The 19,077-nt window shown below is 42.0% G+C and overlaps 1 protein-coding gene across 1 annotated transcript in view; it reads right to left on the bottom strand.

The window, feature by feature from the left end:
* Positions 1–4,397: 4,397 nt before the first annotated feature.
* Positions 4,398–19,077, bottom strand: part of LOC310713516 (ras-related protein Rab-10-like) — a 35,900-nt gene continuing 21,220 nt past the window's right edge. The window contains exons 4-6 of the mRNA XM_083517814.1: positions 13,714–13,803; positions 7,777–7,878; positions 4,398–4,678 (exon numbers count right to left, since the gene is read on the bottom strand). Of these exons, the coding sequence (XP_083373940.1) occupies positions 4,601–4,678; positions 7,777–7,878; positions 13,714–13,803 (270 nt within the window). The 3' untranslated portion in view covers positions 4,398–4,600. The remainder of the gene's footprint in view (positions 4,679–7,776; positions 7,879–13,713; positions 13,804–19,077) is intronic.

Below are 19,077 nucleotides of genomic sequence, written 5' to 3'. Positions count from 1 at the left end.
GATTTGAACCCCGGTCTTCTAGGCCCTAGTCCCGGGGTCAGCAACCTTTTCCAGCCATGGGCCAGTCCACCGTCCCTCAGACCTTGTGGGGGGCTGGAGTATATTTTTTTTTTGGAGGGGGAAATGAATGGATTCCTATGCCCCAGAAATAACCCAGAGATGCATTTTAAATAAAAACACACATTCTACTCATATAAAAACACTAGGCAGGCCCCACAAATAACCCAGAGATGCATTTTAAATAAAAGGACACATTCTACTCATGTAAAAACACACTGATTCCCGGACTGTCTGCGGGCCGGATTGAGAAGGCTATTGGGTCGCATCTGACCCCCGGGCCTCAGGTTGCCTACCCCTGCCCTAGTTCAATAATCACTACACCACATTGGCTGAGGAACAGGGGAGGGTGTTTAATATTAGCCAGTTATTCTTTCTTGTTTCAGTATAGCCTCTTTAAAAGACCCAGAGATTCCTGAGCAGCTTAGAGAAGGGTAAAGGTAAAGGTAAAGGGACCCCTGACCATTAGGTCCAGTCGTGGCCGACTCTGGGGTTGCGGCACTCATCTCACTTTATTGGGCAAGGGAGCCAGCATACAGCTTCCGGGTCATGTGGCCTGCATGACTAAGCCGCTTCTGGCGAACCAGAGCAGCGCACGGAAACGCCGTTTACTTTCCCGCCGGAGCGGTACCTATTTATCTACTTGCATTTTGATGTGCTTTTGAACTGCTAGGTTGGCAGGGGTTAGAGAAGGGTAGAGAGGGGTAATTCAGAAGTTGGGAAATTTGGGGAAGAAATTGTTTGATCTAAGAAAAAACATAAAAATAACTAAAATGAAATTGAGCTAAACTACACAACCAGCAGAATGATGTGTTAGATAGTCCATGTACTCTTTTCCATTTGGATTGTTTTTAGACTACACACCATCTCAGCAGACGCATTTGCTTCTTGTAGCACTGTCAAGTGACTCCTATTACATGAACTCTTTTCAGCTGAATAAAAAAATTCCTTCCAGTAGCACCTTAGAGACCAACTAAGTTAGTTATTGGTATGAGCTTTTGTGTGCATGCACACTTCTTCAGATACACTGAAACAGAAGTCACCAGACCCTTATATATAGTGAGAGGCTGGAGAGGGGTATTACTCAGAAGGGTGGTGGGAATGGGTGATTGGCTCCTAGGTGTGGTAAACCTGTTGACGACTGTTAATGACTGCAGTTGGTCTTACAGGGTGAGATGGCCAAAAATAGCTTTATGATGTATAATGAAATAAGAATCCAGTTGTCTCTATTCAGACCAGGTCTCTCCATGGTTTTAAGTTTGGTAATAAGTTGGAATTCAGCAACTTCTGATTCCAGTCTATTTCTGAAATTCTTTTGTAATAAGACAGCTACTTTGAGATCTTGTATAGAATTTTCTGTCAGATTGAAGTGTTCTCTTACTGGTTTCTCTGTCTTGTGATTCCTGATATCAGATTTATGTCCATTTATCTTTTGGCATAGGGTTTGGCCTGAAGGGCACTGTTGGCATTTGATGGCATACACAGTGTTAGAAGATGAGCAATTAAATAGTCCTGAGATTGTATATTTGATGTTTTTTGGGGCCAGTAATGGTGTTGTCCAGGTGTCTGTGGCAGCAAAGTTGGCATCTGGGTTTATTGCAAGCTCTGGTACCAGTGTCCATGTTAAGTCTGGTTGTTGTATTATTGTGGGTGAAGAGTTGTTTAAGATTGGGTGGCAGTTTGTAGCCAATGAAAGGTATTCCTCCCAGATCTTGAGAAAGAGAACTGTCATTGTCTAGGAGAGGTTGTAGATCTCTTGACTGTTTTAACTTGAGAGCTGTATGTGATTACTAGTAGTATTCTGTTATTTTCTTTTTTGGATCTGTCTTGCAGCATGTTCTCTTTGGGTATCAGTCTGTCTCTGTTGATCTGTTGTTTAACTTCATCAGGCAGATATTTTAGTTCTAAAAAGGTTTGCTGTAGATATCTTAGGTGAGAGTCTCTGTCTGTAAAGTTGGAACAGATGTGGCTGTAACGTAGGGCCTGGCTATATACAATGGATTGTTTGGTATGTTTGGGATGGTAGCTAGAAGCAAGTAAATATGTTTGTCGGTCAGTTGCTTTACGGTATAAGGTGGTGTCTATACGCCCATCCTGTATTTTTATAGTAGTGTCCAAAAATGTATTTCTTGCATAGATTGGTTCATTGTTAGGTTGATGGTGGGGTGAAAGTCATTGAATGTCTGGTGGAAGGTGTCCAGGGTCTGTTGACCATGTGTCCAGATAATAAAAATATCATCAATGTATCGCAGGTACAAGAGAGGTTTGAGTGGGTAGGCGTTTAGGAAACATTGTTCTAAATCTGCCATGAAGATGTTGGCATACTGTGGGGCCATGCGAGTGCCCATTGCTGTGCCACTGATCTGGAGGAACAGGTCATCACCAAATTTGAAGTTGTTGTGGGTAAGGACAAAATGGCAGAGTTTGGTAGCAAAGTCCACTGTGATTTTATCTGAAATGGTGTTCCTTATATGTGTGGGATGTTGGTATACAGAGATTCCACATCCATAGTGGCTAGTATAGTATTGTTAGGAAGATTATTCAAAGATTGTATTTTCCTCAGAAAATCTGTGGTGTCACATACATAGTTGGGAGCACTGAGGGCATATGGTTTCAGAACAGAGTCCATATAACTGGAAACACCCACAGTAATAGTGCCAATACCTGAGATGATGGGCATCCTGGATTTCCTGGTTTGTGTATTTTAGGTAGAAGGTAGAAAGTTCCTGGTCGAGGTTCTGCTGGTGTGTTTGTGAGGATCTGTTCTTGGATGTGTGGGGGTAGCTCCTTAACAATCTTGTTCAGTTCTTTTTTGTATTCTTGTGTGGGGTCTGAGTCTAATTTTATGTTAAAGGCAGTATTGGAAAGTTGTCTGTGAGCCTCCTAGATGTAATCAGTTTTGTTCATGATGATGACAGCTCCACCCTTGTCCGCCTCTTTAATTATAATGTCTGGGTTGTTCCTTAGATTATCTATAGCTCTCCTTTCAGCATGGTTTAGATTTTGTTGTAAGCAATGGTGTTTTCTGGTCACATCCATTTGGATTCTGTGGTGGAAGCAATTGATGTAGAGATCTAGTGTGGTATTGCGTCCATCAGGAGGGGTCCATGTGGAATCCCTTTTCGTGTAACATTTTTTTCGGTGGTAGTTGGTGGTCAATGTTCTGTTCATTAATGTGTTGGGAGGGTGGTAGTTGTTCCCCAGTAGGTTGAGAGATGTTGTGTTGTGAATATGTTGTTTGTTCCACTTGTTCTTGTTCTTGTGTGTGTTGAAAGTACTCCTTCAGGCGTAAACGGCAGAAAAATGCTTCCAAGTCCCCACAGAACTAGATCATGTGTGGGAATTTGGCAGGGCAGAATGACAGTCCACGTGAAAGGACTGATTCCTCAGCTGGGCTGAGTGTTTGCTGTGAGAGATTGACAATATTGTTGATCTTGTTGTTTTGATTAGTAGCCTGTAGGTTGGAAAGGTTAGAGAGTTTTTTGTTTTTCTGTTTTTTCAGTAACTCCAGTTGAGAGTGGTAAATGGTTTGTTTTTCCTTGTGGAACTCTTGCCAAGCTGGGTGATTCCTAATAGAGTTGTCCAGTACAGAGAGTTCCTCTGAGAGCGTCTGTTTACAGTACAGAATGCCGATCAGGTGGCCAAACTCTACGCCAAAGGATAAATGGACATAAATCTATATCAGGAATCACAAGACAGAGAAACCAGTAGGAGAACACTTCAGTCTCCCAGGACATTCTATACAAGATCTCAAAGTAGCTTTTTTATTACAAAAGAATTTCAGAAATAGACTGGAATCAGAAGTTGCTGAATTCCAACTTATTACCAAACTTAAAACCATGGAGAGACCTGGTCTGAATAGAGGCAACTGGATTCTTGTCTCATTATACATGATAAAGCTATTTTTAGCCATCTCACCCATTGCTTTTTCCTGTAAGACCAATTGCAGTTGTTAACAGTTGTCAACAGGTTTACCACACCTATTGGCCAATCACCCATTCCCACCACCCTTCTGAGTAATACCTCTCCCCACCCTCTCACTATATATAAGGGTCTGGTGACTTCTGTTTCAGTGTATCTGGAGAAGTGTGCATGCACATGAAAGCTCATACCAATAACTAACTTAGTTGGTCTCTAAGGTGCTACTGGAAGGATTTTTAAAATTTTGTTTCGACTACAGCAGACCAACATGGCTACCTACCTGTAACTAGATCTTTTCATCTGAGTTTCACCCCACTGAGTCCACCTTTCTACTTCATAAATTTCCTGTATAAACAACCAACACTTTCACAAATATACTTCTTATGCTTGTATTTGCATAATACTTTACAGTCCTCCTGTGCAAATCATAGTTTTGTTTATTTTGAACATTTGTAACAGGCAGTTAAATAAAATGTTAGTGGACAGGCAGTGCTGTTACTTTGTTAATACCAGTAACAACTGGGTATTTTGTATATCATTGAAGGGAGAACAAAATATTCAAGTTCAAGTGTTGGTATGTACAAAATAGATAACGTGATCAGAAAGAATACAAAACTGCTCATCACAGCTTGCAGCAACTTCTCTTTCGTGTTTTTTCATATAGGTCCACTACATCTAAGTCAAGGGATGCACAGGAATTCTGAGGGAAAAGAATAATAGAATTTAATCCAGTGTGAATGAAGTTAGCATTACAAATGCTTTCGTGATATTAAGGAGTATATTAATTGAAACAGTTATGAATAACATTAATAATCATTAATAAATATGACTTTAAAAACAGCATTCCATAGTAGAGTGACCATTCATAGAATCACAGAATCGTAGAGTTGGATGGGATCACAAGGGTCATCTAGTGCAATGCAGGAATCTTTTGCCCAATGTGGGGCTCGAACTTACAGCCCTGGGATTAAAAGTCTCATGCTCTACTGGTTGTAAAAAAAACCCAGGTGTCTGCCAGTTCAGGCAGGCCTGTGCAAGTCCATCCGTGTTCATGGCCAGTGGGCCTTGGACTATTCTGACTTCCTGGTATACGTGTGGTTGACCAGAGCTCAGCTAACTTCTCTAGCAGTGGATAAGCACATCATTACATCTTCACAGCAACCCTGAAAGGCTGTGGATCAGGATAGCCTGATGACTGTTGTCCACATGCTGCAGTCCAGTGCTACCCTCAGGACTAAAAGCCTGTTGGATCAGCATGCTGTTCCCTATATGACTAGGCAGATGCCTTTGGGCAGAACTTGAAGACAATCTTGTTCTCCTGCTATTTGTTTCCCAGCAACTAATGCTGAGTGGCATGCTGTCTCTGAACATGAAGATTTCATATAGCAATTATGGCTAGCAGCCACTGATAGACTTATCATCCATGATTTTGCTTAATCCCCCTTTGAAGACTTCTAAGCTAGTGACCATCACTGCATTGTGCGTCAGTGAATTCATACACAAATTATATACTGTATGAAGTAGTGCTGTCTGTTCGGAATTGACTGCAATCTGGAATTCCTAGATTTCTCTCACCGTAGTCTTTCTTTTTTAAAAATAGAAACAATAGCAAAATGCATTACGCTAAGGTTAAGGAATTTAATTCACGAATAGCACTTCACTGTCAGAACAACAAGACTCAGTCTCCTGACAATGCGAAAGCATGTGAGATGAGTCAGACAGCTCAGTATCTCCCAGATGCTGAAGCCAATTCAGGATTCTAGATGCTGTCAAAACACATATTAAGTAAGAGAATGTGCATGACACAAATTTCTTAAATGTATACTTAGGAGGGGGGTGGACAGTATTCCTGAAAGTCATAGAAATGCATAGTTCAGCTACTCCGTTTTTCATTTATTTTCAATTTCCCATATAAAAACATACCCATTCAAGGTAGTTCAGCTCTTCCTAACAACAGAAGCCACACTTTCAAATTAACAGTGTTTTCCATGAGATACAAAGAACGGCCAGCTTTTGTGGACACTATGGCCACCTTTGGGCATAATGCTAACTTATAGTTTTGTGTTACATGAACAAACCTTGGGCTCATCAGCTCTCCATCCCCTCCTGACAAAAAAAAATAGTAGTTTTCACTTCCAATTTTAACTAATGGGTTTATTGCTACATCTGAGCTCAGACAAACTGTAGTTTGGGGAAACAAGTCAACTTCAAAGTATGGTTTCTGATCCTGGCTTGTTTCCTTAAACTTCAGCTCCCATCAGCCCTAGCTTGCGTGGCCAATGATCAGGGATGATGGGAGCTGCAGTCCAACTACATATGAAGACCACAGGCTCTGCATTCCTGCTATATGACAAATGTGGGATGAATGCTGACCACAGTGGAATTCAGTTGTGTTTTCAGCTTGGAGAGTAGGTTTCGGAAGTCCATCTGAATGACTTCTGGCTAGTCTTGCTCTTTGGTGGTGTCCATTTGCCAAGGTCCCTTTACACTTAATGTAAGTTTCTGAGCCTCGTGACACTCTAGTAGCCCCTTTTTCCAGGATATAGGGCTTGGGGAGCAACAGATCCAGTGGGCCTCTTGCCGGCCCCTTCTTACAACCCTTTAGGGTTACCTCCAGTGCACTTGTTATACATCTTCTCACTAGATGACTGGAATAGCAGGGGAAACCTCTTGGCAAAGCCCCCTATCCTTCACTGTTAGTAGGGGAAGAGGCTATAGAAGAGCAAAGACATGGTTATCCCCTAGACCTCTGCTCTTTCTCCAGCAAGCCAGTCTTCCTCCCCAACAGTTGCCTCTGGACTATTTAAGCTCAAAAGCTCCAATAGCTCTTCATCAGTCCCAGGGGGTAGCAGATATGCTGCTGTTTTATATGATAATTTATTTTTTAATGTGGAGTACGCGGGTGGTGCTGTGGGTTAAACCACAGAGCCTAGGACTTGCCGATCAGAAGGTCGCGGTTCGAATCCCCATGACGGGGTGAGCTCCTGTTGCTCCGTCCCTGCTCCTGCCAACCTAGCAGTTTGAAAGCACGTCAAAGTGCAAGTAGATAAATAGGTACCGCTCTGGCGGAAAGGTAAACGGCGTTTCCGTGCGCTGCTCTGGTTCGCCAGAAGCGGCTTAGTCATGCTGGCCACATGACCCGGAATCTGTACGCCGGCTCCCTTGGCCAGTAAAGCGAGATGAGCGCTGCAACCCCAGTCGGTCACGACTAGACCTAATGGTCAGGGGTCCCTTTACCTTTACCCTCTTTGAGGTGAGGAGACCAGAACTGTACATCGTATTCCAAATGTGGTCACACCATAGATTTGTAGGGACAGAGGAACTAGTGTATCATGGTGGGTAGGGTGGAAAGTAGATTTTAGGCAAACTATTGGAGAGATTGGATGGGTCTGAAGTGGTCATTGTTTTGGGACTGGATGAGACTGTAGACTAAGTCAACATGATCAGAAACCTTAAAGTGAGGATCCTCAGGCAGAATGGCCTCTGTGTCTATCCCTTTAAGAAGGCCCCAGTCTGTCTCTACAGGAGCCAGAGCCCAGCCAACAACGTCTGGAGATTTCTGATCCCAAACTTATAGGTCAGTAGGTAGATGGAGGTACATAGTCAGTAGATCCTTATGTTTAAACTTTCCCTTTCTATCACATGTATTTTCTTTCTTCAAAACATCATTGTTTGTTAAGGTAAAGACAACAATATGTAGGCTAAATATATTCACAGAGCAGGAATGAATTTGTATTTCTGGGCCATCTAATTTACAAGATTTGGTCTAAGAAAAAGAAGTTGTTGCAGTGAGCTTACCTTGTTCAATATTTCTTTAGCTAGCACTAAAAAAGCATCTTCAATGTTAATATTGTCCTTAGCACTGGTCTCAAAAAAGGGTATTCCATATTCCCAAGCAAGCTGGAAAATAAAACAAACAAACAAAAAGGAACATGAGTCTGAATTCAAACACTACTAATGCCTAGAAAGTGCAATTTATAGCAAACTCAATTTGAAAAGTGGTTTGCACAATCCCAGTTACAAACTCTGTCACAGAATGAAATCAACAGACCTCATTTCACAGTCTATTTAGGGTTGGTAATGAATATACAGGAACCCCCCCCATTAACCGTGTTCAATATGTGCAGAACTATGCACATGCGCATTGCGCCAAACCCAGAGGTGAATAAAAAACGTCACAAAAAGGGGTGGGGTGGGGGTTTTCAGTTGTATCTCAAATATATGCATGGTACCTTGGAACATAAGCCCACCTAAATGGGGATTTGCTTTTATATCCATAGATATAATCTATTCTCTCGCCCCTCTGTCCCCCCATTATTATTGGATAATAATAACCTACAGTAAGTCTCCTTAACAGCAAGATTTAACCAACAGTAAGTCTCCTTAATTAGCTGGGTTCAAACCAATATGGCCCACACATTGTCATTTTCAAAGACTGCACAGACAGCAGACAGTCTGGGCTCTGGGATGCTGTCAGAGTCCCCATGCTGCCTTCACAAAGCTTAGTACGGAAAATCTGTTGGGTGTACAGGTGGAGAAAATAAATAAATAAATGGAGTGTGGGAAATAGTGGGTTCCCCCACTCCCCATTTATTTATTTCCCCCAACACAACATAAATGGATCTTAACCACGAGTGTCTACATGCTCTCAGTCTTGTTTTAAATGTATTTGTTGTTTTGAGGTTTTCAACTGTTTTAATGTGTGAATTGCCTTGAGACAGTAAATTAGAAGGCAATTAATAAATCAACGACGATGACCATGACAACAACAACAACATATTTCTACTATACAACAATAATTTCATTCTAATCTTAGGTTATACTTGTTTCAAACGTAAAATACTACAAATGTATGGACTCTACAAAGCTTTAAAAACATTTTTGCAGTGACATTTCTCAGACATGCTTTTCAAACATGTTTGGCCTTCTGATCCCCATGGAGATCTTACAAAGGAGAAAAGAAAGGTCAAATAAATTGAGAAAGAAAAGAGCATACATGCCTTTTTGAATAGCAAATCTAATAATTTCTCCTGAAATGAGTGTAGCTCCCTAGAAAATGTCTTTCTTCTAGGCTAGTGGGGGAGGGAGGGAGGCATACAATTTATAGCTATTTTGAGCACCTGTAATTACTGGTTTCTGTAGTTGATTACAGGAACAAATGAAAAGGATTGAATTATTCGTGCCAATAGAAGTAAGCCATGGGGAAATAAATAATTTAATGAATCACATTAGGAAGATTTTTAGAATCCCATACAAAACAGAGGCTTGAATCCTAACGACCAAAATGTTGGGACGTTTAGCATGAAAATCTGAGGTGAAAAATGTGTGTTCTTGGGGTAAAAAAGAGGCTTATAAAGATGTGTCCCTGAAAAATCTCACATAGGTCTTCAACCTGGTTAATTAAAAATAATAAGAAATGCAAGTGGGTGGTTTTTTTGTCAGTTAACTGGCAAATAAATGGAAGCTGAAGAGTGAGGGAAGCTTGTTTTGTGTGGAGCTGGTTCTCCAAAGGCAATGAAGCAGCTACTCCCCTGCCCTTCTGCTGGGAAAGGTGAGAGGAAAAGATGGGGAGGTGCTGCTTTAAGCTGCTCAAGGCACTTTGTGGTAGCTCCAAATAAACCAGCTTCCTTGCCCATCCCCCTCTTTGTGCTAGAACCTAGGATGCCTTGAGTTGGCGGCTCTTGATGGGCTGTGGTCAAGGAGCATGTTTGTTGGGGGGGGAGGTGTGTATGTGTGTGTGTGTGAGTGAGCATGTGTGTGTGGTGATCTTCAGAGAATGAAGGTTGCAGGATGTGATTTTGGACCCACCCAACAACAAACATTACCCTTGAGGAAACACAGTTCTTTGTGGAAAGAAGGTCCCCCATTGCTCAGTTAGAGGTATTCCTTCCTAAACCAAGGAAAGCGGGCATGAAGTGCCTGTTAAAATGGTGCTCCCAACCTAGAAACAGTGGTCATATGGTAAGAAAGCCCCCCTGGGGTCCTTTGGGAAGAAAGACAGGCTATAACATGAATTAATAATAGTAATAAGTAGCAGTAGCAGCAGTAGTAGTTGAAAGAAACTTTTAAACAAATAATTGCTGCCTGAATAAGCATGGGCACCCTTTAAGTCAATTAAACTTTTTAAAACTGAATAATCTAATTGATAACACAGCAAAGCACTAATATGAAGACCATTATTTGTTTATCTCAGTAAACACCTGAAAGCACACGGGGTTGTACCCAACAAAGTGGTCCCATTTCTGCAAGGACTTCCACTTGTGCAATGCAACTTATACTGCCGTGCTCCACCAACCTGTTCTGGGGGTTCCCTTATCCATCCAGAGCAGACTTTTGTGGTGGTGATGGGGGGTGGGGCAAGCTCAGGAAGAGGAGAGCAGAAGGAGAGATTCCATTGTGCAAGTAGAAGTCCTTGCATAAATGGGTCGACTTCACTGAATACAAGCCCAGATCCTTTTCTGAGGCTATTCTCTGAGGGTCATCTGTATTTGAAGAAGAGAGAAGGATGAGGATATCCAACACTTTTTGGTGTAGCACTCCATCATTAGAACACTCTCCCCCAGAGAGGCTCCCCTCTTGGTGCCATCCCCTTCCAGTGCCAAGGAAATAAATTGTATTTATTTTGATGTTTGGCTTAATACCTTTTAAAATACAGAATAAAACCAGAGCTAAGAAAGCATGAAACTCCTATTTTAATTTTCTGCTCCTTTTAATGTTGTTCTATACGGTATCTAGTTTATTTTTATTTTTTATTTTTACTGTCAGCTACTGTCAGAAGCATTTGGAGCTGAAGAGCAGGGACAAAATGGTCCAAATAAATAAAATAGCTATATGAAAAAAGGGTGGTGGTGGAATGTTACAAATAGTAATAAAAATGGTAAGGTTTCTGTAAAGGCAAACAGGATTTCAAAGCTTCCCCATATAAAGTGCCACATAAAGGTTAATAAAGATGTAACTATTATATTCAAACAAACAACAATACAAACAGAAAACAGGCAGGGCATAAATTGAAATGGATAACCACATAAAGGCATGAGTTTTAAAGCTGGAAAATGTTGCCTAGGCGTTTCTGACTGAAAAACAGCACATTTGTCTAGCCTTTAATATTTCTACCACCCACACAACATATGTCAGAACATCTCATAATTTTAATTAAGGGAATGTGTAAGGCTCTCTTAGAACCTGTACTTAGAGCTTATATGATGATTTTTCAAAAGAAATGTGTCTCAATCTTGGTTTAGTTCACATTCAACACTGTTTCAAAAAGGGAAGTCATACACAAAAGGCAGGGATCTCCAACTGGGTGCCCTAGTCTTAGTAAATATTCCCTCCAAAAACCACAATACACGAGAGACTTTGCATTCCTGCTCAGATCCTGTTTGCACTGGCTCAGCCTCTCCTACTTTGAACATGTCCACATTCCACTGAACACAGTGGGAATATTTACCAATACTTTTTGCAGGTGCCATGTGGGCAGGCACGGTGGAAAGGGAGGGAGCTACAGGTGGGTGGAGATAGAAAGATTTCCCCCTCTGTGAGCTTCCTTAACTTATCTTAGGATAAGTTATCTTAGGATCTGAGAAATTATATATTTTTTGTAATTAGATCAACCGATTAGTATGGGAAATTTGATTCAAATCAAATAATTAAAATTTATCTATTTGCTTAGTGATTTCAATAATGACTTAAATCACACTGCTCAGGACAAGACTAAAGTTCATTTGTGCACTCCCAAAGGCCAATGAAGGATTTTTCATACATTCTATCTTTAGAGTCCTCTAAGGAAGAGGTTTTCAACCTTTTTGAGTTCACGGCTCCCTTGACCAACTACATTCTTTCTGCAGCACCCCTGTGGGGCTCAGGAGCCCAGTTATGTCACCCCTTGCCTGCAGGGCTGGCAGCCTCTCACTCTTTTTCAAACACCCTTCCTTGTGGAGTGTTCCCTCAGCCTCCTCTCCTCTCCCCTCTCCTTGGGAGTCTTCCAGGCACCTGCTGCTGCCATCACTGGTCTCTGAGCTTCCCCACCCCAAAGAGAGATGCCTCTCAGAGGCACCATTTGCCTGGGGAGCTTGTAGCTAGGGCTGCTGCAATAAACAGCTGTGCAAGCCTTTGGAAGGCAGAGACACAAGAGGGCATCAAAGGAGGGAGGGAAGGAAAGAGGGACAGAGGCCAGTGCTGCCCACGGCACCCCTGACCATCATTCAAGGCATCCCAGGGTGCCACAGCACATTGGTTGAAAACCACTGCCTTACATCTTGGTTAAAATGGTGCATAGGATTACAGTCAGGCCTTCTGAATGGTCTGGAGACACCTGATGCTGTAGGGCTAAGCTGCCCCAAAGAGAAGTGCCTCCTCACACTGCCCCACAGGGGCCTGGGAAGAGGATGCCCTCAGCCTTAGTGGCCCGATGGAGACTGGCCAAAGGTGAACATGAGGCCAGCACCTTACTCACCTTGGGAGGCAGCAATGGCAGCAGCGGGCACTGCCAGGCTTGCATGGCAGAATGGCTCCTCCTCAGCACCAGACACTCAACTCCCAGGCAGGCCTTGCACACAGCAGGCACAGCAAGGCCAGCGCAGCACCTGCCTGCCTGTTCAGCCACCCCACTTGTCTGTCCATTTCCAACAGCAAGGGCTGGTGGACTGGCTAGCTGGGCTCCCTCGCCCGCTTGCTTGCTTACTCCAAGGCTGCCTCAGCTCCTGGCAACCAGCACCCCCTGGCCAGCCCCAGAGGTGCCATTTGTCTGGGGAGCTTGTAGCCAGGGCTGCTGCAACAAAGAGCTGTGCAAGCCTTTGGGAGGCAGAGACACAAGAGAGCATCAGAGGAGGGAGGGAAGGAAAGAGGGACAGACGCCAGTGTTGCCATGGCACACTGGTTGAAAACCCCTGCTCTAAGGATAATAGTGAGCTTTCTCAATGTTTACAGTTATATATGACAAAATGCTACTAATTTATTAGCAAAGCAAATACTACATGATACTACTTGATGAAAGCAGGCAATATTGGCTGTTCTGCTCCCTAGGAAAATTGCACCAAATGGAAAAAAATCAGAATTATTTCCTATATTGTGACAAAGGAACGGAAGAGCAATTCAAACAAAATCTAGAAAGGAATGAGAAATGGTAATGGATTGTTCCATTAACACAAAGTTACTCTGTTAACCATACAATTGAAAAAGGCATTGAACTATTTAGACGCCAGAAAATGCGATACGCCAACACTGCCCCCTGGTTGAATATTCATCACGATAGCTTTTAGTTGACTAACCACAAATGGTTCCAAAAAAGCATGCAGTTTGCTCATCTTCTGTAGGAGGCCAGTATTTACTTGTATAGATCAATTAAAAATTGTAGTATTTGCATATTCCAGATGCAAGAGACTGATGCAAAATATGCAAATAATGCATTCTTCTTAGAAGGGAACTCTTATATTGAGATACAACTTGAAAAATCTGCCCTTCATACAGATATTGTATTTTATATGTTTATATCAGGGGTAGTCAACCTTTTTATACCTACCGCCCACTAATGCATCTTTCTCGATGGTAAAATTTCCTTACTGCCCACCAGTGCGTGACGGAAGGAGGATTCAGCTTGTGCCACAGAATCCCCTACCGCCCACCTAGAATCCTGAAACGCCCACTAGTTGGTGGTAAGGACCAGGTTGACAACCCCTGGTTTATATTATATATTTTGTTTAAAAAAGAAGAGGTGAAACAATGTGATAAATGCCTTACCTTTTTCCCTCTGTTTTTTGGAATAACACGTTCGGTCTCCTTATCACACTTATTACCCAGCAGTATTACCTCCACGTTTTCATCTGTTTTCTATAAACAAATGAAGTGAAATGAGTATCAATAAAGTGGACTCCAAAACATGCTGTCCAGCTCCCCCCCCAATAATCATTTCCTCAATAAATATAAAAAACGGAGTCTGAGGCAAGTTGCATCATTATCTACAGCTTTAATGAACTAAGAAGGGATGGAACATGCTGTATCTGGAGCCTCATCCTGATGCAGCTTAATCACTATGCAAGGTTAAAGTCCTAGGCCTAGATCAATCCCATGAATTACGGCATTGCACCAGTGACACAACCTTTACACCAATCTTTCATATTCTTGGGGAGCCAGAGAGAAAGGTGCCAAGGCAACTGATGAACTTCTGTTCATCAGTTACAATCCATAGCCACAATAATTAAAAATGGATGAGGTGTGCATGAGGCTTAAAAACCAGGGGGGGGGGGGAGGCTGCAAATATGTAGTTACCAGCTAAATGGAACTGATGGAACCGAAAGATACTACTCTGGGAAATCAAAATATTTTCAACATGCATTGTTCAGTACAGGTGGGTAAAACAAAAGCCACAGTAATTAAGCAGAATAAAAACAACCTAGACAGCATCTTAAAAAGCAGAGACATCACCTTGCCAACAAAGGTCCGTATAGTTAAAGCTATGGTTTTCCCAGTAGTGATGTATGGAAGTGAGAGCTGGACCATAAAGAAGGCTGATCACCGAAGAATTGATGCTTTTGAATTATGGTGCTGGAGGAGACTCTTGAGAGTCCCATGGACTGCAAGAAGATCAAACTTATCCATTCTGAAGGAAATCAGCCCTGAGTGCTCACTGGAAGGACAGATCCTGAAGCTGAGGCTCCAATACTTTGACCACCTCATGAGAAGAGAAGACTCCCTGGAAAAGACCCTGATGTTGGGAAAGATTGAGGGCACAAGGAGAAGGGGATAACAGAGGACGAGATGGTTGGACAGTGTTCTCAAAGCTGCGGGAGTCAGTGGAAGACAGGAGTGTCTGGCATGCTCTGGTCCATGGGGTCACTGTTATGTAGTGTAGTTTCACCCTGGGCCAACAGGGGGATACTGTATATAGTTTTCACTCAGGTCTGTAGATAGTTTTCACTCAGGTCCGCGCCAGTTATTTTAGGCGGGAACTCTGGGCTGTTGTGGTTACAATGTTGACAGCCGGCTGCCTATAAATACAGGCCGGCTGAGCTGTTCGCAGTCAGTTCTATTCCAGCTTACCATAATAAAGAGCTACTTGAAGAAATCGCTGTGCCGGCTGCTATGTCAACCCACGACTTAACAGTCACGAAGAGTCGGAAACGACTAAACGACTAAACAACAACAACAACAGCAACAACACAAACACCCCTGTTCAATACATAAGACAGACAAGATCAGCACCCTAAAAAAGCAACCCATTAGCAGAGCTTCTTATATACCACATACACTCAACAGCAGGATACGCCTCTCCAAACAAACGGGGTTGTATGCCACTAAGGTTAACTCAGAGTAGACCCACTGAAAGTAATGAACCTAAGTTAGTCACATATATTAATTTTAATAAGTCTACTCTGAGAAGGATAGCTGATGTATACAACTCATTCTTCTCCCGGGGGTTGAGGTGCATTCTCAAACCCAGCTACCTTATTTGACTTATTCCTATAGAGAACTTATAGCTCAGTGATAGTATAGTACTTGCTTTGTTTTCAGAAGTTCCTAGGTTCAATCCCTGCCACCTCCAGCTAGAAGGATCATGTACCAGAGACACCACCAGTCAGAGCAGATATTTTGGACTAGATGAACAAATAATCTGACTGCCATAAGGCACTGTTCTATATTATTCAGGCCTTCCTGCCCCCTTCTATATTTCTTTAAGCTAAGGAAACTACTTACTTCTTAGTGAATGCCAATACAATGATATGAGAGGCACAAGCTGGAAGATAGATAGATGATAGATAGAGATAGATCGATAGATCGATAGATCGATAGATAGATAGATAGATAGATAGATATAGATGATTGACAGGTAGATAGATAGATCCTCCACAACCAAGTTTACTACATGCTGGGTTCTTGGTTCAACAAGGACTCATACAAGCTCCCATAGTGCTTCCAAAATCACAAGATCTACTATGAATCACCTGCCCGCCCAATTTAGAATATTTTCCTTGAAAGAGGGTGGTATCTCATAGCACATGCTTACTTGCTTTTGCCCAGGGTGTACCCCTAAAGGCCTTGGCAAAGCAATGCACATAGAAATCAATGTTAGAAGAGAAGCCACTACTCCTATCCAGCAATAAGCAAGGCCACAATCCTATGTACATATGCTGTGAAGTAAGTCCCATGCACAGGACTGGACACAAATCTTTACGCTTCTGCTTCAAGAAAGTCCCTAGCTCCTACTGGTGAAAACTATCCTATCTCTAGCAAAGTATTCACAATGTTATTGTTATTTTTGACTTTCAATTAGGTGTCTCCTTGAGTTAGATTTACTTCTACTGCTTTCTGACAGCTCACAGATCCTATGTCAAGACATACATGAACCGCAGCAATAATTTCCTCAAGAACAGAGGGTAAAATAATCCCTGTGACTGAAGCATACAATGTGGGCATATAATGGATAGCTCTCTTACTTCAAGGCAATTGATGGCATCTATGAATATCTAAATTAGAAGAAACATGTTCTGAAACAGATCCTGGCATTTACAAATGTATGTGTATTGTAAAGTTAGTGATACTTAATGGGCTGGATACAGAGAACCGTGAATGATGTTATGTTCAAGGAACAAGGCTTTCCCACTCCGTCCTCTGAACTGCAGTTGCCAGAGCCTTCCGAAAAGTAAGTCCTGACAGTGTGAGATGTGGCACAGTGGGCTGCTGACAGAGTGAGGAAACGACATACACACACCTCTTGTGCAAGCCAATGTTTCTGCCTGTGCAAATTGCCTCTGGAGCCAACCAATTAAATAGCTTATTGGAACCAGTGGTCTTCTTCAGTTGCAAGAGGACAAATATCCAGATACTTAACACGGACATCAAAACTTGTTCTAATTCTTGACAGGGAAATAGGAGACTTCACTGAATTGAGTGTGTCAAGTTGAAGTGACTTGTTTGGCTTCAGTGAAGCTACAAAAGTCACTTTGCACAAAACATCAGCCTTGTGTTTATGAATTATAAGGGGAGAACAAAGTCCCACCCCACTGTGTTGATGTAAACATCTGAAAAGGCATGAAGGAACATGGTTTTTATTCATGAAACGTCAGTAGAGTTATGCTGACTCACAACTATGTTGCTTCATTTCAGCAGTACAGCAGCAGGCAAAATTATTAAGGTTACTGTTTCATCTTCTTAATCCACTCAACTAATCTCATTTCATAACTGCAGCTGATGTTCAGGATAATGTAGTCTTTCAAATGAAGTAAGCTCATTGCAAGGGTGCAAAGCACAAGCTGAAAATAATGAATCAATCTGACCTGGATTAATAGAAGAAAATGATGGTTGTTTCAATAGATACTAGAGCTTTACTCATTAAGATCATTGATTCTTCTATATAAAATTATATTCTAAGTTCCTAAAACTGCATATAATAAATAGAGTAGTTTACCTTTTTATTATTTAATGAGAGAAGTAGCATGCTTCCTAATAACATTTGATTTAAGCGTTCCACATTTGAAGAGATAGAAAAAAAGTAGTACTTCAACAAAATGAAAGTGTGCCTCCTTTTTCCTGCATTGTGAAAGTTATGTACAGTGGTGCCTCGCAAGACGAAATTAATCTGTTCTGCGAGTCTCTTCGTCTTGCGGTTTTTTCATCTTGCGAAGCACGGCTATTAGCGGCTTAGCGGCTAAGCGGCTATTAACGGCTTAGCAGCTTTAAGAAAAAGGAAACAAACTCGCAAGAACTCGCAAGACGTTTCGTCTTGCAAAGCAAGCCCATAGGGAAATTCGTCTTGCGGAACGACTCAAAAAACGGAAAACTCTTTCGTCTTGCGCGTTTTTCGTCTTGCGAGGCATTCGTCTTGCGAGGTACCACTGTATCTTATTGCCTGAGTTGTTCTTCCAAATTCATTTTTTTAAAATCACAAAAAGGCAAAGAAGGGCAACGATAAACAAATCATTCCCCACCCCCAGAAAAATGCAATTATACATGTTGCTTCAACCGAAATCTTAAAATAGTGAGTAGCTTCTCTTATAGAGATTTGCAAAATTCAAATTATTAACATTAGTGTTATGTACTAAGCTTGGACCCAAGAACAATAGGCAGGTAGGATCCTAGAATGCAACAACTGATTGGTTTGCAGGAGAAGACCAATCAGGCTCCAGGAGGGAAGCAGAATCAGCCAATCAAACGGTACTCATTGTGTAAATAATGTATATAAAGGCCTGAGGTTTGCGGGAAAATGCAATCACTGTTTTACAAGCTGCAATAAAGAGCATGAAATCACTGCAGGACTCCGAGCATATTTCAGTTAGTTTAAGAAATCTAGGACCAGTTACTTACATTAGCTTCCTATGGTCATCCCTTAAGCCAAGGACAAGAAGATCCTTCAATAAGGGAAAAATCAAGACTGATTTTACAGCTCTGAAGATTAACAACAGTCGGCTCATCATCTGGATTCTATATGATCTTTGGCCACAAGGAGGAGCAGTTTAATAACATGAACACCAGTACACAAAAGTAATAGATTATGCATAGAGGTTCAGTGCAAATGACATATTGTACCTGATCAGCCCAAAAGCTGGTATTAAGGGCCCAACAAGCTGTGATGTTAACATGCAGGTTGCAAAAATAAAATAAAAATAATGCAAAGAGCATTAGCTGGACATAGGGTGAATCAGGCACAGCAGGAAGGGTGCAAGAAATCCTGCTTCTGAAAGTGCTATTTGCATTGAGAGGAAATCCCAAAAGGTTGCCAATGCAAACAGCATCAAGAGGAATTCCCCCCCCCCCTGAGTTAAATTCATTCTCCCTGTCTGTTATACTCCTGCTAATTATAAGCCCTCCCCCATCTGATGGTACTTGCATTTTTAAAAATATGTATGTTAAATACAAAAAGCACTTTAAAGCATCACTACTAGGGTGGCCTTTGCCGTAAGGCTGCATGTTAAATACTTAGCTCAGTATTCAGATTTGTGGGGTACTGAAAAGCGTGAGCAAATTCACCCAGACAGTCTTTACACAGAGGACTTGCCTCTGCCCTGAAAGCTGCAGCTGCCAGGCAGGGGTGCGGGTAGGACTCCTCGGGAACAAGGAGGGCTGGTTGGGGGGGAAGGCCTTCTCCTCTCCCCAGTTTCTGCCCCACAA

Source organism: Podarcis liolepis (assembly GCF_965112155.1).
Source record: "Podarcis liolepis genome assembly, chromosome: 8".
Lineage (NCBI taxonomy): Eukaryota > Metazoa > Chordata > Lepidosauria > Squamata > Lacertidae > Podarcis > Podarcis liolepis.
The sequence above is the reverse complement of the archived record's forward strand: the minus strand, read 5'-3'. Positions and strand labels throughout refer to the sequence as shown.